The sequence below is a fragment of the Pseudophryne corroboree genome, chromosome 9 (genome assembly GCF_028390025.1).
Source record: "Pseudophryne corroboree isolate aPseCor3 chromosome 9, aPseCor3.hap2, whole genome shotgun sequence".
Lineage (NCBI taxonomy): Eukaryota > Metazoa > Chordata > Amphibia > Anura > Myobatrachidae > Pseudophryne > Pseudophryne corroboree.
In genome coordinates, this window is record NC_086452.1 from 337,422,958 (window position 1) to 337,450,661 (window position 27,704).

Consider the following 27,704-nt stretch of genomic DNA (forward strand, 5'->3'; position numbering starts at 1 on the left):
CTTGAGCTTCTGCAAAGCTGACATCACTTCTCCCAACGCCGGTGCCGGTGAGAACTTGTGCCGCCCTGCCATTACGGGCCAAGCGCATAACAGCCGATGCAGTTCTGAACCACTGGCCGGAGGATCTCTGCGCTCCAAGCTGTTTGCACGCTTGCATCCAACCCACACCAACGGGAGGAATACAGCGCTGACGTCAGTGATAGAGCCGCTGAGCGCTATGTGCGGCAGAGACGGAGCTCGGCGGGAGATGTGGTAGCTGCACAAACCGGTGAGATAAGCTATCTCTACAGTTCACCTGCAGTGGACATTCAAGTTACTGTGCAATCAGTTTATTTCATAAGAATCTCATCCATAATTATTTTATGCTTAGACGGGGACGCCTGTCAGCAGCTAATCAGCTGGAAAGCTTCTATAGGAGACTTGATTCTTTGTTACATATTCAGCCTGATTCTAAGGCAGAGACACTTTGGACACATTGTATCACTACGCTGTCCCAGCTGGAGGTGAAAAAGCATTTATCAACTATATGCATTTCCTCTAGATATGTTTGGGCTGTGAAAATAAGTGTTCCATATAAGTGTACTTAAGTATTTAGGAGGCTGAATAATATAATTTGCTACTAAGAATTGTTCACTGTGGAGCTAATTAGAGCACCTATTGCATGCTATATTGTTCTAATCAGCAATCTAGTATTCATTACCAGTGCAATCCATACTTGCCTACCTGACCCTCTCCATGAGGGAGAAAATGCTCTGTTCCTGGACTTTTCTGGTAATGTATGATTGCCATCACCTGTGGTGAGCTAGTTAATTGATAAGAAGGGTGTTTCACCACAGGTGATGGCAATCATACATTACCAGGAAAGTCCAGGAACAGAGCATTTTCTCCCTCATGGAGAGGGTCAGGTAGGCAAGTATGGTGCAATCACAAGGTACCTGTGATAAGGATCACTGAAGAAATAGGCTTTGTAGATATACATATTATGTTTTAGCTTTTTAAGTGTTTATATTAACAGTTATCAATACAAAATAAATACAATTTTATCTATCCTTTATTGTGGACAGCGCTTTCAATTTAGTTCTTTCTTGTCACAATAAATATATTGGGAACCAACCACCCAATAACTTGAGAGCGGCAGTCCTTAATAAGGAGAGGAGTATTAATGAACTGATAAAGCATTTTAGCAATTTGAGTTGAGACAGCTGACACACATTGAAGCTTAGCGCTTTTTTTGCTTGGAGTTTGAATCTAAAGGGCCCTACTCACTGGCCGACCCGCCGCCGAGCTGCCCGACGGCGGATACGGCCGATGAGCGACCCGGCGGCTGGGGGGCAGTGACGGGGGGAGTGAAGTTTCTTCACTCCCCCCGTCACGCGGCTGCATTGAAGTGCAGGCAAATATGGACGAGATCGTCCATATTGGCCTGCATGCACAGCCGACGGGAGACCAGCGATGAACGAGCGCGGGGCCGCGCATCGTTCATCGCAGGAGTCTCCACACTGAAAGATATGAACGAGTTCTCGTTCATTTATGAACGAGATCGTTCATATCTTTCAAAAAATCGGCCAGTGTGTAGGGCCCTTTAGGCTGCATGCTGGAGAAAATCTGTGGAAGATGTGATTTTTCAGGATGCTGTTATTCCTTATGCGGGTGGCCCCTCTGGGTCACATAAGAGACCATTTGCAAATGTTTTAAACACTGATACCGACACGGACTCTGATTCTTGTGTCGACAATAGTGAATCCAGAGAGATAGATCATAAATTGGCAAAAAATATACAATATATGATTGTGGCTATAAGGGACGTGTTGGAGGTTACAGAAACCACTCCTGTACCTCAGGAGAAAGCTTATTTATGTAAGGAAAAGAAATCCAAAGTCACGTTCCCTCCTTCACACTAACTAAATGCTCTGTTTGAAGGGATGTGGGTGAATCCTGATAAAAAAATTTGTATTCCCAAAAGGATTCACATAGCTTATCCTTTCCCGGCTGAGGACAGGAAAAAATGGGAGTCACCCCCTGTGTTAGACAGTGCACTTTCCAGGTTGACAAAGAAGGTGATTCTCCCTGCTCCTGGCACCGCTTCTCTTAAAGATCCGGCAGACCGCAGAATGGAAACAACATTGAAATCCATTTATGTTACCAATGGTACACTGATCAGGCCCACTATTGCCTGCGCTTGGGTGAGTCGCGCTATTGAAAAATGGTCAGAAAGCGTGTCCTCAGAAATTGACACGATTGATAAAGATGAGATACTCCTTGAGTTAGGGAATATCAAAGACGCTGCCGCCTACATGCTGGAAGCAGTGAAGGATATTGGACTATTGAGTTCACAGGCCGCTACCATGGCAGTATCGGCTAGGTGGGCGTTGTGGATTCGCCAGTGGAACGCGGATGCTGATTCCAAAAGAAACATGGAGGCACTCCCATATAAAGGTGAGGCCTTATTTGGCGATGGCCATCCAGGCCATCGCCAAATAAGGCCTCACCTTTATATGGGAGTGCATCCAGCGTTAGTCTCAGCGGCTACCGCAGGTAAGTCGACGTTTTTGCCCTCTGCGCCTGCACCGGCAAAAAAAGACCTATTACCCGCAAATGCCTAGTAGTCCTGGTACCGTCGTCTCAACAAGTGAGGGGTTTTTAATCCAGCCTCTTTGTTGTTCCGAAGCCGGACGGCTCGGTCAGACCGATCCTAAATCTAAAAGATCGGAATTGTTACCTAAAAAGGTTAAAGTTCAAGATTGAATCACTTCGGGCGGTGATTGCCAGTCTGGAGGAGGGGGACTACTTGGTGTCGGTGGACATAGAGGATGCTTACCTGCATGTTCCCATTTATCCTCCTCACCAGGCTTATCTGAGATTCGCGGTTCAGGATTGCCATTACCAATTCCAGACGTTGCCTTTCGGTCTCTCCACGGCGCCGAGGGTATTCACCAAGGTGATGGCGGAGATGATGGTCCTCCTTCGTCAGAAAGTAGTCAATATAATTCCTTATCTGGATGATCTCCTGATAAAGGCGAGATCCAGGGAGCAGTTGTTACAAAACATATCGCTCTCTCTGTCAATACTCCAACAACACGGGTGGATCATAAATTACCCAAAGCCACAATTGGAACCGACGACAAGGTTGTCTTTCCTCGGGATGATTCTGGACACAGAAGTTCAGAGGGTATTTCTTCCGCTGGAAAAGGCTCTGGAAATCCAGAAAATGGCAAAACAGATATTGAAACCATCAAGCGTGTAGATCCATCAGTGCATTCGGTTGTTGGGGAAGATGGTGGCGGCCTACGAGGCCATACAGTTTGGCAGGTTCCATGCCAGAGTATTCCAGTGGGACCTGTTGGACAAGTGGTCGGGGTCACACCTACACATGCACAGAAAGATAATCCTGTCGTCAAGAACCAGGATTTCGCTCCTGTGGTGGTTGCACAGCTCTCACCTGCTAGAGGGATGCAGGTTCGGTATTCAGGACTGGGTCCTGGTAACCACGGATGCAAGTCTCCGAGGCTGGGGAGCAGTCTCTCAGGGAGAAAACTTCCAGGGACATTGGTCACATTAGGAAGCCTGCCTTCACATAAATGTTCTGGAGCTAAGAGCCATTTACAACGGCCTTCAACAAGCGATACATCTTCTTCAAGACCGTCCCGTGCAAATCCAGGCGGACTATGTAACAGCAGTCGCATACATAAACAGGCTGGGCGGAACGAAAAGCAGAGCGGCAATGGCAGAGGTGACAAAAATCCTCCGCTGGGCAGAAAAACATCTACAAGCTGTGTCGGCAATATTCATTCCGGGAGTAGACAACTGGGAAGCAGACTTCCTCAGCAGACACGATCTCCATCCAGGAGAGTGGGGCCTCCACCAAGAAGTCTTCGCAGAGGTGACAAGTCTTTGGGGAGTTCCTCAAATAGACATGATGGCGTCTCGTCTCAACAAGAAGCTTCAGAGATACTGTTCCAGGTCGAGAGACCCTCAAGCAGTAGCAGTGGATGCACTGGTAACCCAGTGGGTTTTTCCGTCAATGTATGTCTTCCCTCCACTTCCGCTGATCCCAAAAGTACTCAGGATCATAAGAAAAACAAGGGTTTGAGCAATCTTCATTGCCCCAGACTGGCCAAGGAGGGCTTGGTACCCAGATCTTCAGCAGTTGCTCATAGAAGATCCTCGGCCTCTTCCTCCTCGAGAGGACCTACTGCAGCAGGGGCCGTGCGTGTACCAAGACTTACCGCAGCTACGTTTGACAGTATGGCTGTTGAGCGCCATATCCTAGCCAGGAAGGGTATTCCCAAGGAAGTCATCCCCACCCTTATTCAGGTCAGAAAGGGAGTAACGTCGAAACATTACCACCATATTTGGAGAAAATATGTGTCTTGGTGTGAATCCAAGAAAGCTCCTACGGAAGAGTTTCACTTAGGACGTTTTCTCCATTTTTTGCAGGATGGTGTGGAGGCGGGCCTCCGATTGGGATCAATCAAGGTCCAGATTTCGGCCTTGTCAGTGTTCTTCCAAAAACAATTGGCCTCTCTTCCAGAAGTTCAGACCTTCGTGAAAGGGGTTCTGCACATCCAGCCTCCATTCGTGCCTCCAGTGGCACCATGGGACCTTAACGTGGTATTGCAGTTCCTTCAATCGGATTGGTTTGAGCCTCTACAAAAGATAGAGTTGAAGTTTCTCACTTGGAAAGTGGTAATGCTTTTGACTTTGGCATCCGCAAGGCGTGTGTGTGAATTGGGGGCCTTGTCTCACAAGAGCCCTTACCTGATCTTCCATGAAGATAGGGCAGAGTTGAGGACTCGTCAACATTTTCTTCCGAAGGTGGTTTCATCTTTCCACATAAACCAACCTATTGTAGTGCCAGTAGTTACTGACACATTCACTGATTCAAAATCTCTAGATGTTGTTAGAGCTTTGAAAATTTATGTTGCTAGAACGGCTCGTATACGGAAAACAGAGACTGTTTGTCATGTATGCTCACAACAAGATTGGTTGTCCTGCTTCCAACCAGACTATTGCACGTTGGATCAGAAATACGATTCAGCAAGCTCATATTACAGCTGGATTGCCGTTACCGACGTCGGTAAAGGCCCACTCCATTAGGAAGGTGGGCTCATCCTGGGCGGCTGCCCGGGGGCTCTCGGCATTACAACTTTGCCGCGCAGCTACTTGGTCAGGGTTAAACACATTTGCTAAGTTCTACAGGTTTGACACCTTGGCCGATGAGGACCTCAAGTTTGGTCAATCGGTGCTGCAGGGTCGTCCGCACTCTCCCGCCCGTACTGGAGCTTTGGTATAGACCCCATGGTCTTGATGTCGTCCCCAGCATCCTCTAGGACGTATGAGAAAATAGGATTTTGATACCTACCGGTAAATCCTTTTCTCCTAGTCCATAGAGGATGCTGGGCGCCCGTCCCAGTGCGTATTTTACCTGCAGTTTAGTTATTACAGTTACACAAGTTGTGTTATCTTAGTTTCAGCATGTTGCTGCAATTGGTTCATGCCTGTTGGCGTGTTATGTTGAATGCCATGTGTGCGGCATGGTTAAGGGGGTGAGTTGGTAGATATCTCACCACTAGTTAAGTAATTCTTTTCCTCGAAATGCCAGTCTCCCTGGGCACAGTTCCTACAACTGAGGTCTGGAGGAGGGGCATAGAGGGAGGAGCCAGTTCACACCCAATGAAAAGTCTTTAGAGTGCCCATGTCTCCTGCGGATCCCGTCTATACCCCATGGTCTTGATGTCGTCCCCAGCATCCTCTACGGACTAGGAGAAAAGGATTTACCGGTAGGTATCAAAATCCTATTATTTGGATAATTGAACATGTTTGCGCTCCTCCTCATTTTCTTTACAAACAGCTAAACATGTCGTGACACAAAAGTGTGGGTAGCTATTTTTTGGCCCACTTAAGCTTATCCTGTCCATATCACTTATCTATTCTTTTATTTATCTAGTCAGGAAATATTCAGTAACAGAGAAGCATGAAAAAGATGCAAGTGCTCAATTACTGCAAAGAGAACGGAAGTGTTTGACTTTGGATGTTCGTTTCGTGCCACTTACTGCAGGTAAAGACATTTCTCTGTTTTTTGTTTACCAAACATATATGGGGGGAGATTCAAATGTTTGAAAAGTCAGTTGGGAGCCTGTTTTTTCCTATCCAATAGACTGGAAAAAACAGACACCTAACAGACTTTTCAAACATTTGAATTCCACCCATGGAATGCTTATTTCCGATTTATCCACCTTTTCACATGCTACATATTTCCCAACAGCCCAGTCCCTGATGTGAGGGAACTGCCTTCTCAGTTTGACCTGACTTTCCGGGTGTGGGGTAGTTTGTTCTGCCTCCTTGTGGTGAGTTGTGGTTCATGAACTGGAAGGGGGGTGGGTTGGTTCAGCCATGCACTTCAGAAGTGCTGGGCATGCCCCTATGTTACGTATCTTGCGTGACAACCACCAATGTGGCGTGACCTTTCTTACTTTTGCAAAGTTTTAAATTTGTCATGACTACCTACAGTACAATGATGGACGAGAGCAACATCAACTGGACAAAATATTTTTATTTCTCTTACGTCCTAGAGGATGCTGGGGTCCACATTAGTACCATGGGGTATAGACCGGACCACCAGGAGCCATTGGCACTTTAAGAGTTTGAGAGTGTTCGCTGGCTCCTCCCTCTGTGCCCCTCCTACCAGACTCAGTTTAGAAAATGTGCCCGGAGGAGCCGGTCACAGCTAGGGGAGCTCGCCTGAGTTTTCCTGGTAAAAATGTTTTTTTTAGAGTTTATTATTTTACAGGGAGGTTGCTGGCATCAGCCTCCCTGCAGCGAGGGACTGAGGGGGGGAGAAGTGTCCGCCCTGCGGGGTCTGAGCCACTGTCTCCACTGACTGGACACGGAGCTCCAGAGGGGTCTGATCATTCTCCGCCACAGGGGACCGCTCGCCCCAGCAGCATGCCGCCACCCCCCTTGCAGAGCTGAAGAATCGGTTGCGAGTGAGACACCAACCCCCCAGCAAGCGGGGGGTCGGTGTGAAGATGGCGGCACAGGGTAGGAGCGCAGTATTATCTGCGCTCTGGGGATGGCTCAACGGTACATGGTGCAGCGCTGTGAGGGGCGCCCTGAGCCAGCGTGACACCCTACACTGGTACAGTAGCCTGTCGGGGTCCCCGGACCTCAGCCAGCACTAAATCCTCAGGCCAGTATAATCTGAAGAAGAGCGGGAAGACAGCGCCATTAAGGGGGCGGAGCTTCTCCTCAGAGCGAACCCAGCAGTGTTCAGCGCCATTTTTCTGCCTGCACAGCGCTGACAAGGAGAATCAGGTCCCTCCACAGCAACTCCAGATATCTGTAAACTGTACCAGGGGGTTGTAGAAGGGGGAGGGCGGGGGGGGGAGGCTGCAGTATGACTGTGTATCCTATTAAGGTGCACAGTCAGCGCTGACAAGGGGTCTCCCTTTGGTAAAAGCGATGTGTGTGGGTTGGCTCCAATCTCTGTGTCTCTCTTGCCATTCTTGGGTGGGAAACTCTGTCTGCCCTCACCTGTGTGTGTAGAGTGTTTGCTGGTCTCCTTTAGCTATGTCCAGGGACACTGTGTCATATGCTGCTGAGGATTTGTCCTCCCAGGATGATCCCATTCCATGTAATCAGGATAGCACTGGTTTAGCACAGATACCAGCAAGGGAGCCTGAGTGGTTTCCTCTATCAAATCTTGGATTTCTCATATTTCTGACAGGGTTGCAAGTAATGAATCTGCAACCCAGGTATTACAGAACTCTATGGCAGTATGGCCCGATTCTGGTACCTCAGGTTGCTCCGCTATATACCCCCACAAACATGCGCTTGTGCATGTCACGCAGGATGACACGGATACCGATTCTGAAACCACAGACAGTGATGGGAATGTGTTGCGGGGGTCTGCATCTCTTGCAAAGGGGGTGCAATTGTTGATAGAGGCTATCAGGGATGTGTTGCATATTCATGATACCACACCTGAGCAGGTCGAGGAAGCTTTTTTCACTGAAAATAAAAAAGCCTCGCTAAGGTTCGGTCAGGCCGATTCTGACTCTAAAATCTTTGAACCCCTTTCTAAAGGAGTTCAAGTTCAAGATGGAGTCTCTCAGGGCGGTGATATCAGGTCTGGAAGAGGGGGAATTCCTGGTATCCCTGGATATCAAGGATGTGTACCTCCACATTCCGATCTGGCTGCCGCATCAGGCTTATCTCCGTTTCGCATTACTGGACTGTCATTTCCAGTTCCAGGCCCTGCCATTCGGCTTCTCCACAGCACCGAGGGTGTTTACCAAGGTGATGGCAGAGATGATGGTTCTCCTCCGCAAACAAGGGGTGAACATCATTCCATATCTGGACGATCTGCTGATAAAGGCATCGTCCAAGGAGAAGCTGCTGCAGTCCATTGTTCTCACAACCCGCCTCCTCAAGATCCACAGTTGGATTCTGAACCTTCCAAAGTCACATTTGGAACCAACCCAGAGGTTGTCCTTTCTGGGAATGATCCTAGACACATAAGTGCAGAGGGTGTTTCTTCCGCAGGAAAAGGCTTTGGTGATACAAGCTATGGGCCGGGATTTCCTGAACAATTACCTCACCTTCTGGAGGGCCGCAGGTTCGGGGATTCAGGAATGGGTCCTTCTAACCACGGATGCGAGCCTACAGGGCTGGGGAGCAGTCACTCAAGGAGTAACATTCCAAGGAAGGTGGTCAAGTCTGGAAGCCGGCCTGCCCATCAACATCCTGGAACTAAGAGCCGTCTACAACAGTCTTCTTCAGGTGGCCCATCTACTAAGAAATCGGGCCATTCAAGTGCAGTCGGACAATGTAACAACAGTAGCCTACATAAACCGACAAGGCGGAACGAAGAGCAAAGCTGCAATGTCGGAGGTGACAAGAATCATCCTCTGGGCATAAAGACACACGTTGGCACTCTCAGCAATCTTCATTACGGGAGTGTACAGCTGGGAAGCAGACTTCCTCAGCAGACACGATCTCCATCCAGGGGAGTGGGGTCTCCATCCGGAGGTGTTCATGGAAATAACAGACCTTTGGGGGTTACCCCAAATAGACATGATGGCCTCTTGTCTCAACAAGAGGCTTCGGAGGTATTGTTCTAGGTCGAGGGACCCGCAAGCAGTGGCGGTGGACGCCCTAGTGAGTCCGTGGGTGTTCCAGTCAGTGTAAACTCATAAGGAGAACAAGAGTTCAGGCAATCCTCATTGCTTCAGACTGACCAAGAAGGACTTGGTACGCGGATCTTCTGGATCTACTGCTAGAAGAGCCGAGGCCTCTTCCTCTTCGGGAGGACCTGCTGCAGCAGGCGCCGTTCGCTTATCAAGACTTACCGCGGCTACGTTTGACGGCATGGAGGTTGAACGCCATATATAAGCTCGGAAGGGCTTTCCGACCAAGGTTATTCCTATCCTGATACAGGCTAGGAATGGAGTAACGTCTAAACATTACCATCGTATTTGAAAAAAATATGTATCTTGGGGGGTAATTCTGAGTTGATCGCAGCAGCAAGTTTGTTAGGAAATGGGCAAAACCATGTGCACTGGAGGGGGGGGCAGATATAACATTTGCAGAGAGAGTTAGATTTGGGTGGGTTATTTTGTTTCTGTGCAGGGTAAATACTGGCTGCTTTATTTTTACACTGCAATTTAGATTTCAGTTTGAATACACCCCACCCAAATTTAACTCTCTCTGCACATGTTATATCTGCTCCCCCTGCAGTGCAAATGGTTTTGCCCAATTGCTAATAAAAATCCTGCTGCGATCAACTCAGAATTACCCCCTTGGTGTGAGTCCAAGAAGTTTCCTACGGTGGAGTTTCAACTGGGACTGTTTCTCCTCTTCCTGCAAGCAGGTGTGGATAGGGGCCTGAGGTTGGGATCTGTAAAGGTCCAGATTTCGTCCCTATCCATTTTCTTCCTGAAACAGTTGGCTTCCCTCCCTGATGTTCAGACTTTTGTGAAAGGGGTTCTGCACATCCAGCCTCCCTATGTGCCGCCTACGGCTCCTTGGGATCTTAACGTTGTGTTACAGTTCCTCCAATCAGATTGGTTCCAGCCTCTACCAGAGGTTGAGGTCAAATTTCTCACGTGGAAGGCTGTCACTTTGTTGGCCTTAGCTTCTGCTAGACGTGTGTTGGAGTTGGGGGCTTTGTCTTGTAACAGCCCCTACTTGATCTTCCATGAAGATAGAGCTGAGCTCCGGACACGTCCGCAGTTCCTTCCGAAGGTTGTGTCTTGATTTCATATCAACCAACCTATTGTGGTGCCAGTTGCTACTGACTCCTCAGTTTCATCAAAGTCCTTGGATGTTGTAAGGGCTCTGAAAATCTATGTGAAGAGAACTGCTCGTCACAGAAAATCGGACTCTCTGTTTGTCCTGTATGATCCCAAGAAATTTTGGTGTCCTGCTTCTAAGCAGACAATCTCTCGCTGGATCAGGTTCACTATCCATCATGCGTATTCTACGGCAGGATTGCCGTGTCCTACGTCTGATAAAGGCACACTCTACTTGTAAGGTGGGTTCTTCCTCGGCGGCTGCCCGAGGTGTCTTGGCTTTACAGCTTTGCCGAGCGGCTACTTGGTCTGGGTCGAACACGTTTGCAAAGTTTCTACAAGTTTGATACTTTGGCCTCTGAGGACCTGAAGTTTGGTCAGTAAATTCTGCAGGAGCCTCCGCACTCTCCCTCCCGTTCTGGAAGCTTTGGTACATCCCCATGGTACTAATGTGGATCCCAGCATCCTCTAGGACGTAAGAGAAAATAGGATTTTAATTACCTACCGGTAAATCTTTTTCTCATAGTCCGTAGAGGATGCTGGGCGCCCGCCTAGCGCTTTGTGATCCTGTACTGGTTACTTAGTTCAGTACTGCTTAGTTCTTGGTTAAGTACTGTTTTGTTACTTGGTAAGTAATATTGTTCAGCCGTTGCTGATGTTTCAAGCTAGTTAGCTTGGTTTGCCTTGTGTGTGAGCTGGTGTGAATCTCGCCACTATCTGTGTAAAATCCTTCTCTCGAAGTTGTCCATCTCCTCGGGCACAGTTTCTATACTGAGTCTGGTAGGAGGGGCATAGAGGGAGGAGCCAGCCCACACTCTCAAACTCTTAAAGTACCAGTGGCTCCTAGTGGACCCGTCTATACCCCATGGTACTAATGTGGACCCCAGCATCCTCTATGGCATACGAGAAAAGGATTTGCTGGTAGGTAATTAAAATCCTATTATTGTTTATCTATTTAGAGTGGCCTTTATGTCTGCCAGTTCAATGTAGGTATCTTTATCGAGGGGCACTTTGTATCATTTCTAGAGATTTGGGGGTATATGCAATTGCAGTCGAATTGCCGCAAATATCGAAAAACGGGACATTTTCGACACAAAAAAAAAATTTGACAATGCAATACAGTACTTTTCGACAAAAAAACGTCCGTTTCAGATTTGACTTTTTGAAATTCGACAGTTGTCAAATTCGACATGTCTGCAATGGTAAAAATGCGGCTTTTCGACAAAAGTATATTCAATTGAAGAATGTCAATTCGACAACAGTGCTTTTCGACAGTCATTTCGTCAATTTCAGTCCGCCTCATTTTGGTGGCGGAATCTAATAATTTTTTTTAAAAACATGTTTTTTTTTGTGGTTTTTTTTGTTGCTAATAGCATATCTATTTATATTAGAAGGGATTATCTACTTGGTTTGTCTATTAGGAGCCACAAGTATTATTTATATATTTTTTAAAAGAATATTTTTTTTTTTACTGACTAAAATAATATGAAGAGATCAGAGCATGCTTTTCAGTGGGAAGGGGTGGGAATGGGTTAAAAATCTTGAAAAAAATGCGTGGGGTCCCCCCTCCGAAGCATAACCAGCCTCGGGCTCTGCGTCCGGTCCTGGTGCAAAAAATACGGGGGACAAAAAGCGTAGGGGTCCCCCGTATTTTTAACACCAGCACCGGGCTCCACTAGCTGGAGAGATAATGCCACATTCGGTGTACACTTTTACACCGGTCCCTGCGGCCGTGGCATTAAATCCCCAACTAGTCACCCCTGGCCGGGGTACCCTGGAGGAGTGGGGACCCCTTAAATCAAGGGTCCCCCCCTCCAGCCACCCAAGGGCCAGGGGTGAAGCCAGAGGCTGTCTCCCCCCCCCATCCAAGGGCTGCGGATGGGGGGCTGATAGCCTTGTGTCAAATAAAAGAGTATTGTTTTTTGTAGCAGAACTACAAGTCCCAGCAAGCCCCCCCCCCCGCAAGCTGGTACTTGGAGAACCACAAGTACCAGCATGTGGGGGGGAAACGGGCCCGCTGGTACCTGTAGTTCTACTGCAAAAAAAATACCCAAATAAAAACAGTACACAGACACCGTGAAAGTAAAACTTTATTACATACATGCATACTGACACACACATACTTACCTATGTTGACACGAGGTTCGGTCCACTTCTCCAAGTAGAATCCACGGTGTACCTGAAAATAAAATTATACTCACAAAAATCCTGTGTAGCATCTGTCCTCTTCTCTGTATAATCCACGTACTTGGCAAAAAAACAAACCGCATTACCCGATCCAGGCACTGAAAGGGGTCCCATGTTTACACATGGGACCCCTTTTCCCGAATGCCGGGACCCCACATGACTCCTGTCACAGAGGGTCCCTTCAGCCAATCAGGGAGCGCCACGTCGTGGCACTCTCCGTATTGGCTGTGCGCGTCTGAGCTGTCAGACGCGCATAGCACATACCGCTGCATTATCTTCAATGGTGGGAACTTTGCGGTCAGCGGTGAGGTTACTCGCGGTCAGCCGCTGACCGCGAGTAACCTCACCGCTGACCGCAAAGTTCTCACCATTGAAGATAATGGAGCGGCTTTGCGATATGCCGTCTGACAACTCAGACGCGCACAGCCAATCAGGAGAGTGCCACGACGTGGCGCTCCCTGATTGGCTGAAGGGACCCTCTGTGACAGAAGTCGCGGGGGGTCCCGGCATTCGGGGAAAGGGGTCCCATGTGTAAACATGGGACCCCTTTCAGTGCCTGGATCGGGTAATGCGGTTTGTTTTTTTGCCAAGTACGTGGATTATAAAGAGAAGAGGACAGATCTACACTGGAGTGTTGTGAGTATAATTTTATTTTCAGGTACACCGTGGATTCTACTTGGAGAAGTGGACCGAACCTCGTGTCAACATAGGTAAGTATGTGTGTGTCGGTATGCATGTATGTAATAAAGTTTTACTTTCACGGTGTCTGTGTACTGTTTTTATTTGGGTATTTTTTTGCAGTAGAACTACAGGTACCAGCTGGCCCGTTTCCCCCCCGCATGCTGGTACTTGTGGTTCTCCAAGTACCAGCTTGCGGGGGAGGCTTGCTGGGACTTGTAGTTCTGCTACAAAAAAACAATACTCTATTATTTGACACAAGGCTATCGGCCCCCCATCCGCAGCCCTTGGATGGGGGGGAAAGCCTCGGGCTTCACCCCTGGCCCTTGGGTGGCTGGAGGGGGGGGACCCCTTGATTTAAGGGGTCCCCACTCCTCCAGGGTACCCCGGCCAGGGGTGACTAGTTGGGGATTTAATACCACGGTCGCAGGGACCGGTGTAAAAGTGTCCCCCGGCTGTGGCATTATCTCTCCAGCTAGTGGAGCCCGGTGCTGGTGTTAAAAATACGGGGGACCCCTACGCTTTTTGTCTCCCGTATTTTTTGCACCAGGACCGGACGCAGAGCCCGGTGCTGGTTGTAAAAATACGGGGGATCCCCTGTTAATTTCCCCCCCGTATTTTTACAACCAGGACCGGCTCGAAGAGCCCGAGGCTGGTTATGCTTAGGAGGGGGGACCCCACTCAATTTTTTTCTGGGTTTTTTAAACACTTTTGTGCCGTCCAAAAAGTCGAATCCAGGACGCACACTATCCGTCAAATTGGTCCGTTTTTCGACAGCGGGACTGTCGAATCCGTTTTTTATTGAATATGTCGAATTCGGGTCCCGGCGGGAGGGTATGTGACTGTCGAATTGTGTCGAATTTAAAAACGGTCGAATTCCAGCCGGAATTCGACCGCAATTGCATATACCCCTTGATCTTTTACAAGAGCGATTACTTTTCTGCTTTGCTCTGTTTCTTTGCCTATAATTCTAAAATGTGTGTGCCTCCCATACAGGGCTGGCTTTACCATTAGGCAGCTGTAGGCACCTGCCTAAGGGTGCCGGCCACTGGAGGGCATTCCTGAGTCCACCAAGAAGCTCAGTCAGATAAAATGCTCCACCCCCATACCTCCCAACTGTCCCGATTTTCGCGGGACAGTCCCGTTTTTTTGGGTCTGTCCCGCTGTCCCTCCCGCGGGCCGCAGTGTCCCGCGGTTGGGGGGAACAGTTGGGAGGCTCCTGATCACTTGCTGCTCTCCTCAGTTCAGAGCAGAGCAGCGGAGAATAGACGCTGTGCACATGCGCACAGCGTCTATTCCAGTGAGGGACTGGGGTCATGGCAAGCGGCTCACAGAGTGCTGCCCGTGCCTCCACTGTGACAAAATTTGGAGGCGTGGCTCGTGAACGTGTCACCCGCACTAAGCCACACCCCTTTCCAGTAGGCCACACCCCCTTTTCGGCGCCAGTCCCTTTTTACAGCACAAGAATGTTGGGAGGTATGCACCCCACTAGATAAGACTAGGAGATGCTGCTGCTGCTGAATGAGTCTGGTAAGGTATACCAGTTCTGACTTTTTGGTGAGTAGAAAAGATTCATGGGTGGGTAAGTGCATGTTCAGGGTGCTTGTGTGTGTGTTTATGAGTGCCGCAGGGTTGGTGTGTGTGTGGTGGGGGGGGAGGGGGGGAGAGGAAAGGTTAATGAGTTCTGGCCGGTTGAGTGTGCATTTGTGCATGTGTGTGTCTGGGGTGGGGGTGTTTAATGGGTGCTGACATATATTGGGACACTGCTGTGTGGGACATTATAAATTTGGGACACTGTTATGTGGCATATTATGAATAGAAGAGATCATGAGTGGTGGGTGAAATGTTGCCTATGGTGCTCTGAAACCTTGCGCCATCCCTGCTCCCATAGTGTCATTTTGCTGTATAATGAGACTACTGAAATAGTCATCCATTGCAGAGCGAAGCTGGAGTTCTTCAGGGTTATCAATAACAGTCTATTCAATCACTAGGACCAGTGTCTCGGTGTGGAATGAAGAATGTACAGTGTACGAAGCATTGGAGCCTTGTGTGACTATGTAGTCGTTAATAGGTTTAGTGCAAATTGTATCTAACCTCCCAACCTTGCCCCCCACTCCAAGTGGAAAGCTGTGCCCCACAGGTAGGACATCAGGATGGTTGGAAGGTCTGTTATACATTTTTCACCAATCATGTAACAAAGGCCCTCATTCCGAGTTGTTCGCTCGCAAGCTGCTTTTAGCAGCTTTGCACATGCTAAGCCGCCGCCTACTGGGAGTGAATCTTAGCTTATCAAAATTGCGAACGAAAGATTAGCAGAATTACGAATAGACACTTCTTAGCAGTTTCTGAGTAGCTCCACACTTACTCGGCATCTGCGATCAGTTCAGTCTGTTACGTTCCTGGTTTGACGTCACAAACACACCCAGCGTTCGCCCAGACACTCCTCCGTTTCTCCAGCCACTCCCGCGTTTTTCCCAGAAACGGTAGCGTTTTTTCGCACACACCCATAAAACGGCCAGTTTCCGCCCAGAAACACCCACTTCCTGTCAATCACATTAGGATCACCAGAACGAAGAAAAAACCTCGTAATGCCGTGAGTAAAATACCTAACTGCATAGCAAATTTACTTGGCGCAGTCGCACTGTGGACATTGCGCATGCGCATTAGCGACTAATCGCTCCGTTGCGAGAAAAAAATAACGAGCGAACAACTCGGAATGACCCCCAAAGACCTCTACTTTATTTTTCTTAATACAGGTGTTTTTTTCTTTGTAATTTGTTTACTATAAAACAAAAAACAAAGGACAGCCAGGTGGGAGGGACAAGGGGCACATTAGCGCGATTGTGTCATTACCACCTCTCTCTAGCTATGTAAAGTCAAGATTCAGGCATTGTATAGTGGGGTCGAGGCTACAGTGAAGTACAGTAATTTAATGCAGATCACATCATCAAACACCTGGACTGCCCACCTAACTCATGATGTGGGCTGATGAGCAAGGTTGGTCTACTTTCAGGAGTCCATGAGAGCCCCCAAAATTAGCAAGTCTCCTGGACATAGCGTAGATAAGTTTGAAATCAGCACATTTGAGTCGTAACACAAATTATTTTTAAAGATAAAAATGTGAAGGTGCTCATTATAGGTACTTAGCACAGAAATACAGGTATAGAACGTCAGACAGGTGAGCCAGTGAAGCAGCACTGATCACTTTTTTTGCTTCTCTGTCATTACAGTGAGTTCAGCTCAATCACTATTTTCTGTACGGTGTTCCTGGTATTGAATCTTCTGTTGCCTGAATCTGTTACAGTCTCTAGGTTTCTGCTGGATTCTGTGAATGTTTGCTCTCCGTATCAGGGCTGTCTGGATTACAAATCATGCACTTTACTGTAGTCTACTGTAAAACTAGGTATTTTGGGGCCATTGCTACAATGTACTGTATTTAAGTATTAATATGTAAATTACTTCAGATTGAGTAATAAATGCTAAATGTTAATGCAGTGTCCAGGCATGATTCTGTACAGGGGCGGATCCAGAAGAAAATTAAAGGGGGGGCACCATGATAGGTGAACGGTATAGTTATTTCTCTGACGTCCTAAGTGGATGCTGGGGACTCCGTCAGGACCATGGGGATTAGCGGCTCCGCAGGAGACAGGGCACAAAAGTAAAAGCTTTAGGATCAGGTGGTGTGCACTGGCTCCTCCCCCCATGACCCTCCTTCAAGCCTCAGTTAGATTTTTGTGCCCGGCTGAGAAGGGTGCAATCTAGGTGGCTCTCCTAAAGAGCTGCTTAGAGTAAAAGTTTTGTTAGGTTTTTTATTTTCATTGAGTCCTGCTGGCAACAGGATCACTGCTACGAGGGACTTAGGGGAGAAGAAGTGAACTCACCTGCGTGCAGGATGGATTGGCTTCTTAGGCTACTGGACACCATTAGCTCCAGAGGGATCGAACACAGGCCCAGCCATGGAGTCCGGTCCCGGAGCCGCGCCGCCGACCCCCTTGCAGATGCCGAAGAGTGAAGAGGTCCAGAAACCGGCGGCAGAAGACTTTTCAGTCTTCATGAGGTAGCGCACAGCACTGCAGCTGTGCGCCATTGTTGTCAGCACACTTCACACCAGCGGTCACTGAGGGTGCAGGGCGCTGGGGGGGGCGCCCTGGGCAGCAATGAAATACCTATACTGGCTAAAAGATACATCACATATAGCCCCTGGGGCTATATGGATGTATTTAACCCCTGCCAGGTCTCAGAAAAACGGGAGAAGAAGCCCGCCGAAAAGGGGGGCGGAGCCTATTCTCCTCAGCACACAGCGCCATTTTCCCTCACAGAAATGCTGGTGGGAAGGCTCCCAGGCTCTCCCCTGCACTGCACTACAGAAACAGGGTTAAAACAGAGAGGGGGGGCACTTATTTGGCGATATGATTATATATATTAAGATGCTATAAGGGAAAAACACTTATATAAAGGTTGTCCCTGTATAATTATAGCGTTTTGGTGTGTGCTGGCAAACTCTCCCTCTGTCTCCCCAAAGGGCTAGTGGGGTCCTGTCCTCTATCAGAGCATTCCCTGTGTGTGTGCTGTGTGTCGGTACGTGTGTGTCGACATGTATGAGGACGATGTTGGTGAGGAGGCGGAGCAATTGCCTGTAATGGTGATGTCACTCTCTAGGGAGTCGACACCGGAATGGATGGCTTATTTAGGGAATTACGTGATAATGTCAACACGCTGCAAGGTCGGTTGACGACATGAGACGGCCGGCAAACCAATTAGTACCTGTCCAGGCGTCTCAAACACCGTCAGGGGCTTTAAAACGCCCATTTACCTCAGTCGGTCGACACAGACACGGACACTGACTCCAGTGTCGACGGTGAAGAAACAAACGTATTTTCCATTTGGGCCACACGTTACATGTTAAGGGCAATGAAGGAGGTGTTACATATTTCTGATACTACAAGTACCACAAAAGAGGGTATTATGTGGGGTGTGAAAAAACTACCTGTAGTTTTTCCTGAATCAGATAAATTAAATGAAGTGTGTGATGATGCGTGGGTTTTCCCCGATAGAAAATTATTGGCGTTATACCCTTTCCCGCCAGAAGTTAGGGCGCGTTGGGAAACACCCCTTAGGGTGGATAAGGCGCTCACACGCTTATCAAAACAAGTGGCGTTACCGTCTCCAGATACGGCCGCCCTCAAGGAGCCAGCTGATAGGAGGCTGGAAAATATCCTAAAAAGTATATACACACATACTGGTGTTATACTGCGACCAGCGATCGCCTCAGCCTGGGTGTGCAGCGCTGGGGTGGCTTGGTCGGATTCCCTGACTGAAAATATTGATACCCTTGACAGGGACAGTATTTTATTGACTATAGAGCATTTAAAGGATGCATTTCTATATATGCGAGATGCACAGAGGGATATTTGCACTCTGGCATCAAGAGTAAGTGCGATGTCCATATCTGCCAGAAGATGTTTATGGACACGACAGTGGTCAGGTGATGCAGATTCCAAACGGCACATGGAAGTATTGCCGTATAAAAGCATCTCAGCAGAAAAAGACACCGTCTTTTCAGCCTCAGTCCTTTCGTTCCCATAAGGGCAAGCAGGCAAAAGGCCAGTCATATCTGCCCAGGGATAGAGGAAAGGGAAGAAGACTGCAGCAGGCAGCCCATTCCCAGGAACAGAAACCCTCCACCGCTTTTGCCAAGTCCTCAGCATGACGCTGGGGCCGTACAAGCGGACTCAGCTGCGGTGGGGGGTCGTCTCAAGAGTTTCAGCGCGCAGTGGGCTCACTCGCAAGTGGACCCCTGGATCCTACAAGTAGTATCCCAGGGGTACAGATTGGAAATTCGAGACGTCTCCCCCTCGCAGGTTCCTGAAGTCTGCTTTACCAACGTCTCCCTCCGACAGGGAGGCAGTATTGGAAACAATTCACAAGCTGTATTCCCAGCAGGTGATAATCAAAGTACCCCTCCTACAACAAGGAAAGGGGTATTATTCCACACTATATTGTGGTACTGAAGCCAGACGGCTAGGTGAGACCTATTCTAAATCTGAAATATTTGAACACTTACATACAAAGGTTCAAATCAAGATGGAGTCACTCAGAGCAGTAATAGCGAACCAGGAAGAAGGGGACTATATGGTGTCCCTGGACATCAAGGATGCTTACCTCCATGTCCCAATTTGCCCTTCTCACCAAGGGTACCTCAGGTTCGTGGTACAAAACTGTCACTATCAGTTTCAGACGCTGCCGTTTGGATTGTCCACGGCACCCCGGGTCTTTACCAAGGTAATGGCCGAAATGATGATTCTTCTTCAAAGAAAAGGCGTCTTAATTATCCCTTACTTGGACGATCTCCAGATAAGGGCAAGGTCCAGAGAACAGTTGGACGGAGTAGCACTATCTCAAGTAGTTCTACGACAGCACGGGTGGATTCTAAATATTCCAAAATCACAGCTGTCTCCGACGACACGTCTGCTGTTCCTAGGGATGATTCTGGACACAGTCCAGAAAAAGGTGTTTCTCCCGGAGGAGAAAGCCAGGGAGTTATCCGAGCTAGTCAGGAACCTCCTAAAACCAGGAAAAGTGTCAGTGCATCATTGCACAAGGGTCCTGGGAAAAATGGTGGCTTCTTACGAAGCGATTCCATTCGGCAGATTTCACGCAAGAACTTTTCAGTGGGATCTGCTGGAAAAATGGTCCGGATCGCATCTTCAGATGCATCAGCGGATAACCCTGTCTCCAAGGACAAGGGTGTCTCTTCTGTGGTGGCTGCAGAGTGCTCATCTACTAAAGGGCCACAGATTCGGCATTCAGGACTGGGTCCTGGTGACCACGGATGCCAGCCTGAAAGGCTGGGGAGCAGTCACACAAGAAAAAAATTTCCAGGGAGTGTGATCAAGTCTGGAGACTTCTCTCCACATAAATATACTGGAGCTAAGAGCAATTTACAATGCTCTAAGCTTAGCAAGACCTCTGCTTCAAGGTCAGCCGGTATTGATCCAGTGGGACAACATCACGGCAGTCGCCCACGTAAACAGACTGGGCGGCACAAGAAGCAGGAGGGCAATGGCAGAAACTGCAAGGATTCTTCGCTGGGCGGAAAATCATGTGTTAGCACTGTCAGCAGTGTTCATTCCGGGAGTGGACAACTGGGAAGCAAACTTCCTCAGCACGACCTCCACCCGGGAGAGTGGGGACTTCATCGGGAAGTCTTCCACATGATTGTGAACCATTGGGAAAGACCAAAGGTGGACATGATGGCGTCCCGCCTGAACAAAAAACTGGACAGGTATTGCGCCAGGTCAAGAGACCCTCAGGCAATAGCTGTGGACGTTCTGGTAACACCGTGGGTGTACCAGTCGGTGTATGTGTTCCCTCCTCTGCTTCTCATACCTAAGGTACTGAGAATTATAAGACGTAGAGGAGTAAGAACTATACTCGTGGCTCCGGATTGGCCAAGAAGGACTTGGTACCCGGAACTTCAAGAGATGCTCACAGAGGACTCATGGCCTCTGCCGCTAAGAAGGGACTTGCTTCAGCAAGTACCATGTCTGTTCCAAGACTTACCGCGGCTGCGTTTGACGGCATGGCGGTTGAACGCCGGATCCTAAGGGAAAAAGGCATTCCGGAAGAGGTCATTCCTACCCTGGTCAAAGCCAGGAAGGAGGTGACCGCACAACATTATCACCACATATGGCGAAAATATGTTGCGTGGTGTGAGGCCAGGAAGGCCCCACGAAGAAATTTCAACTCGGTCGATTCCTGCATTTCCTGCAAACAGGAGTGTCTATGGGCCTCAAATTGGGGTCCATTAAGGTTCAAATTTCGGCCCTGTCGATTTTCTTCCAGAAAGAATTGGCTTCAGTTCCTGAAGTCCAGAAGTTTGTCAAGGGAGTACTGCATATACAACCCCCTTTTGTGCCTCCAGTGGCACTGTGGGATCTCAACGTAGTTCTGGGATTCCTCAAATCACATTGGTTTAAACCGCTCAAATCTGTGGATTTGAAATATTTCACATGGAAAGTGACCATGATGTTGGCCCTGGCCTCGGCCAGGCGAGTGTCAGAATTGGCGGCTTTGTCTCACAAAAGCCCATATCTGATTGTCCATTCGGACAGGGCAGAGCTGCGGACTTGTCCCCAGTTTCTCCCTAAGGTGGTGTCAGCGTTTCACCTGAACCAGCTTATTGTGGTACCTGCGGCTACTAGGGACTTGGAGGACTCCAAGTTGCTAGATGTTGTCAGGGCCCTGAAAATATAGGTTTCCAGGACGGCTGGAGTCAGGAAAACTGACTTGCTGTTATCCTGTATGCACCCAACAAACTGGGTGCTCTTGCTTCTAAGCAGACGATTGCTAGTTGGATGTGTAGTACAATTCAGCTGCACATTCTGTGGCAGGCCTGCCACAGCCAAAATATGTAAATGCCCATTCCACAAGGAAGGTGGGCTCATCTTGGGCGGCTGCCCGAGGGGTCTCGGCTTTACAACTTTGCCGAGCTGCTACTTGGTCAGGGGCACACCCTGGCTGAGGAGGACCTGGAGTTCTCTCACTCGGTGCTGCAGAGTCATCCGCACTCTCCCGCCCGTTTGGGAGCTTTGGTATAATCCCCATGGTCCTGACGGAGTCCCCAGCATCCACTTAGGACGTCAGAGAAAATAAGAATTTGCTTACCGATAATTCTATTTCTCGTAGTCCGTAGTGGATGCTGGGCGCCCATCCCAAGTGCGGATTGTCTGCAATACTTGTACATAGTTATTGTTACAAAAATCGGGTTATTATTGTTGTGAGCCATCTTTTCAGAGGCTCCGCTGTTATCATGCTGTTAACTGGGTTCAGATCACAGGTTGTACAGTGTGATTGGTGTGGCTGGTATGAGTCTTACCCGGGATTCAAAATCCTTCCTTATTGTGTACGCTCGTCCGGGCACAGTATCCTAACTGAGGCTTGGAGGAGGGTCATGGGGGGAGGAGCCAGTGCACACCACCTGATCCTAAAGCTTTTACTTTTGTGCCCTGTCTCCTGCGGAGCCGTTAATCCCCATGGTCCTGACGGAGTCCCCAGCATCCACTACGGACTACGAGAAATAGAATTATCGGTAAGCAAATTCTTATTATTTACAATCACCTAAGGCACGCGTGCTCCCAGATAAGGGGTGTGGTATCACAGGGGGCGTGGCCTCACAGAAATCGCCATCAGGTAATGATTGGCTGTAGGAGCGCACCCTGGTTTATTGGCAACGTTTCACCCTGATGAAAAGGCTGATTGGGCCTAGAAATGTTGGTCACCAGTTCCATTAGTTATGGGAGCCTGGAAGGCACCCCAGCACAATATAATTATTATAGGTTTTAGTTGGTGGTGGCAGGTGCAGCATACCTTGTTTTGGGCACTGCACTGAGACTCTGACTGCAGGACATGAACTGCCCATCTTTGATTAGCAGAAGCAGCCAGCTGGATCTCCAACAAGCAGCATAAAACTTCTGCAGGACAGCCCTGTCACAATCACATGGGCAGCCTTCTCAAAGCTGAGCTGAGTGTGACTGCACCTAGCATGGTGGTAAAGGAAGTGGAGGAGGAAGCGCCGGGTAACTGTGCGGTGCAGTGACGGCTGATGAAGCGTTCTGCGCTGTCATATGTAACAGTCTTACACCATGCTGGCATTTGAACCCCGCGCCTGGGCTGGACTCTGGCTAGCTGGCAGTGGGGGATGTAGGTTGCGGTGTGAGCAGGGGGTTGGTTACCACACTGACTTGCTGTTAGAGCCGCGGCGGGTCCCAGTGCCTGCCAGCTCTTTTATCAAATCTGACTGATGGAAATAGCAGTAGCTGCTGCTTTTCTCCTTTTGAAAAAAAGAAGTCAGTAACAACAGGGGGGGCCACGGGCTCGAGTGCCCTTCCGCCTGATCCGCCTATGATTCTGTGGAACATGCAATGAATTGTACTTCTCTTCAGTTGTAGCTTTTGCTGATTGATAAAGTGATTGAGCAGCCTGCTTTTTTCCCCTCATACGTCCTAGAGGATGCTGGGGACTCCGTAAGGACCATGGGGTATAGACGGGATCAGCAGGAGACATGGGCACACTATAAGACTTTGAATGGGTGTGAACTGGCTCCTCCCTCTATGCCCCTCCTCCAGACCTCAGTTAGAAAACTGTGCCCAGGAGTGACTGGACACACACTAGGGGAGCTCTACTGAGTTTCTCTGGAAAGACTTTTGTTAGGTTTTTTATTTTCAGGGAGACCTGCTGGCTACATGGTAGTATTTGTGTGGAAGTGAGATTAAAATTATATGTGTACTTCCCTCGGACCCCTCGGGGTCGCAAGAATGTTATTTTGCCTGGTTACTACTCCCTGCTGTCGACGAATACTAGGTTTTTCTGTCGACCATAAGGTTTCCTGATTTGATCCACAACTTGGGCATTCAGTACATGGTCATACACATTCAGAGCACATTAATGTCACTAGGGACCCGACGGTTCCGGACAATCTGCTTATATGTATTATATATATATATATATATATATATATATTTATAGGATATGTGTGTATATGTGTATTACAATATGTATATTCATATTACGATTTCTAATGAATGCTGAAGTAAAAGTATTCCTTCTCGAGGACTCCGAGTGTTTATTATTTTCCCGCCGCGGATAGAATACTGTAAAAGTCAACTCCTGGTCGGCACGGGGCCCTGTCACAAAGGATCGTATACAGGAAGCTAAGTGATATTTTCTTTATATGCTTTGAAGTTATTTGCATTACATGCGCATGGGGTAGTGCTTGTATTCGGAAAGACATCCGATAGAATTACCCTAGTGAGAGAGGGGATGTTTCTTATGTTGGTTCTTCTCTATAACATTGCGGCAGGCTGCCGTGCGTGTACAGGAGGTGTGGCCGGGGGAATACTGAGGCTAACTCCGAGAGATACTGGAGTTTTTTCCCTGTGATGGTGTACCGCTGTTTGGGGATGCCTCAGTTCAGTCACTCTCGGCGTATACCACTGGTAAGTCTACCTTCGTGTGTTAGATTCCCTCACAGCGGTTGGTGGCGCATTCTTTTGTGGGATGCAGTCATTTTAACCGGTTCGATACCGTTCTTTTTCCCTTTCTGTGCGGATAGTGGAAGGTGAGAAGGTAAGAGCTCTGCAGCTTTGTTAGGTTCGCAGAAGAGGATATTGTCTTCTGTTTCTGCCACATCCATCGCATGTCGCTGGGTCTATCTGGCTGGAGCCCACACCGGTGGGAACTCGTCTAAGGCTCTTCCGTCAGTCCGGGAATGGACCTGGACCTGGGAGTTAATAATAGAATCCAAAGGGGGTCATACTGGAGTTTACAGATGATTCCCCTCACTGATTTTTCAAATAGATCTTACTGATTCCCTTCTGGAAGGGGAGGTAGTACGCAACACCATACCAGAGTTTCGTCAGGTAAAAAAATATAGGTACTAGAGTAGCCTAGTGGTACAGTGCTCTGCACTACAACAGCTGGGGTCCTGGGTTCAGATCCCCATCCGCCAGAAACAAAGACTTCTACTTACGAAGTTGAACTACAGGATGGAATATCTCAGGCCAGGGAGCTCCAGCTCATAAAGGTAGAAAAAGGGTTTAAATGAATTTTTTCTCAGCATTCAGCCTACCTGGGTTGATATCCAGGATTGTCTTTGCCATCTTACCGGAGTGTTGGCAGTATGATGGTTTTCTTTCAATAGTAAGAGCCATTGTTATTCTGTACTGAGACGCTCCCCTGATTACGGCGAGTTCAAGAAACAAGTGCTCCAAATAGTTGTTTCTCTCTGACTGTTCTTCGACACAGCAAATGGCTGTTGTTCCCAACGACGAGGATGTCGGAGGTGGGTATCAGAGTAGATACTGAACGGTTGAGGTTCTGTGTGTTTCTGTGGAAAGAGGTCTGAGGATCCAGAGTCGGATCAGATTTGCAGTGACAATCCATCTATATGTTCCACTGATGAAAAAGACGGGTGTGGCCTAAGTGGCCTTTTTCGGTGAGCAGGTCAAATGCCAGAGTGGTTTTCACGGGACCAGTTGGAAATGTGGTCCGGGTCTCACCTGCACATGCACCGGAATATAATCCTAATGGCCAGGATATCGCTCCTGTCGTGTCTGCACAGTCTCACCTCCTAGAGGGATGTAGGTTCGGGATCCAGGATTAGATCCTGGTGTCCATGCATGAAGATCTCCGAGGCTGAGGAGCAGTCTTTCCAAGGGAAGTATTTCCAGAGGAAAAGGGTCAAGCGGGAAAGCTTGTCTGCAATAAGTTTTCTTGAATTAAGAGCTATTTTCAACGAACATATTCTTCGTGATCTGCCCGTGTTATGTCTGTCGGACAACTTGACAGCAGTGGCATAAGTAAGCAGCTAGGGCGGAACAAGGAGCAAAGCAGCAATGGCAGAAGCCGCAAAAGTTTTCAGCTGGGCGGAAAGACAGGTAAACGATATATTAGCGGTCTTCGTTCCGGATGTAAACGACGGAGAAATAGATTTCCTCTGCAGACGCGATCTCCATCCGGGAGATATACACTCGTCATCGAGAAGTTTTCACAGAAGTGACAAGTCTTTGAGGAGTGCCTCAATTGGACATGTTATCGTCTCGCCTCAACGAGAGACCTCAGGGATATTGTCCCAGGTCAAGCGACACTCAAGCTATAGCGCTGGACGCCCTCGTGACACCTTCGGTGTTTTCAGACGGTCTGTGTGTCCCCTCCACTTTCAAACTTTCTAAAGGTGATAAACGTAAGAAGAACAAAGGTTCAGGCGATCCTCATTGTTCCGGTCTAGCCAAGGAGGACTTGGTATCCAGTTCTTCAAACTTACTCATAGAAGATCCCTGGCCTCTTCCTCTACATGAAGAACTGTTACAGCAAGTTCCGGGCGTGTATCAAGGCTTACCGCGGCTGCGTTTGACGGCGTGGCGGTTGAACGCCATACCCTAGCCCGAAAGGGTATTCCCAGTGAAGTCATTTCCACACTTCTTCAGGCTAGAAAAGAAGTAACGGCAAAGCCTTGCCACAGTATTTGTCGAAAATATGTGTCTTGGTGTGAATCCACGAAGGCTCCTACGAAAGACTTTCACCTGGGTCGTTCTTCTCCATTCTTTGCAAGCAGGTGTGGATGCGGGCCTAAAGTTAGGCTCCATTTCAGTGCGGTTTTTGGCCTTATAAATTTTCTTTCAAGAAAAGAATTTGCCACCTTTCCGGAGTTTCGGAATTTCGTGAAAGGAGTACTGCACATCCAACCTCCATTTGTGCCCTCATTGGCACCGTGGGACTTTGACGTGGTGTTGAGTGTTCTTGTGTCACACTGATTGGAACCTTTATGAAAGGTTGTGTTAAAATTTCTCTCTTGGAGAGTGGTCATGCTTTTGGCTTTGGCGTCCGCAAGGCGGGTGTCGGAAGTAGCGGCCTTGTCTCACAAGAGCCCTGTTTGATCTTCCATGTGGATAGAACGGAATTGAGAACTCGGATAATAGTTCTGCCAAAAGGGGTTTTCTGTGTTTCGCAGAAAACAGCCTATTTTGATTACTGTGGTTACCTCAGCATTGGCTGATTCAAGGTCTCTCGATGCATAGGGTTTTGAATATTTATGTCGTCAATTTGGCTCTGTTTGGGGAAACAGAGGCCCTGTTTTGTCCGGTATGCTCCCAGCGTGATTGGGGCGCCTGCGTATATGCAGTCTGTTACACGCTGGATCTGTGATACGATTCGGTGCTCTCGTTCTACGGCTGGATTGCCGTTACCGAGGTCGGTGGAGACCCATTCTACTAGGAAGATGGGCTCTTCTTTGGCGGATGCCCGAAGTGTTTCGGCGGTCTACCTTTGCCGAGCAGTTACTTGGTCGGGTTCAAACACCTTTGCTAAGCTCTACAAGTTTGATACCCTGGCTGATGGGGACCTCCTGTTTGCTCAGTCGGTGCTGCAGAGACTTCCGCACTCTCCCGCCCGGTCTGGAGCTTTGTTATAAACCCCATGGTCCTTACGGAGTCCCCAGCATCCTCTAGGACGTATGAGAAAATAGGATTTTAATACCTACCGGTAAATCCTTTTCTCTTAGTCCGTAGAGGATGCTGGGCGCCCGTCCCAGTGCGTACTGTGTCTGCAATTATTGGTTATGGTTACACTCTTGTGGTGTTGCTTTTCTGTCAGGCTGTTGCTGACGTTGTTCATGCCATGGCATGCGGTATCTTCTTATTGGTTGGATTGACACACAGGTTGTGTTACATATTATTTCAGCATGTGGCTGTGTAATTTTTCATGCCCTTGGTTGGTGTTCTATTGAATACCATGTTCTGCGGTATGTTCAAGGTGTGAGCTGGTAGAACACTCACCGTGTTTAAACAATAAATTCTTTCCTCGAAATGTCCGTCTCCCTGGGCACAGTTTTCTAACTGAGGTCTGGAAGAGGGGCATAGAGGGAGGAGCCAGTTCACACCCATTCAAAGTCTTATAGTGTGCCCATATCTCCTGCGGATCCCTTCTATATCCCATGGTCCTTACGGAGTCCCCAGCATCCTCTACGGACTAAGAGAAAAGGATTTGCCG

At 48.5% G+C, this 27,704-nt stretch overlaps 1 protein-coding gene across 3 annotated transcripts in view; it reads left to right on the forward strand.

Moving 5' to 3' along the window:
* Nucleotides 1-27,704, forward strand: part of CFAP92 (cilia and flagella associated protein 92 (putative)) — a 567,578-nt gene that overhangs the window by 233,493 nt on the left and 306,381 nt on the right. For all 3 annotated transcript variants that reach the window (XM_063940590.1, XM_063940589.1, XM_063940591.1), the window contains exon 8: nt 5,948-6,058. In XM_063940590.1, coding sequence (XP_063796660.1) covers nt 5,948-6,058 — 111 coding nt within the window. The remainder of the gene's footprint in view (nt 1-5,947; nt 6,059-27,704) is intronic.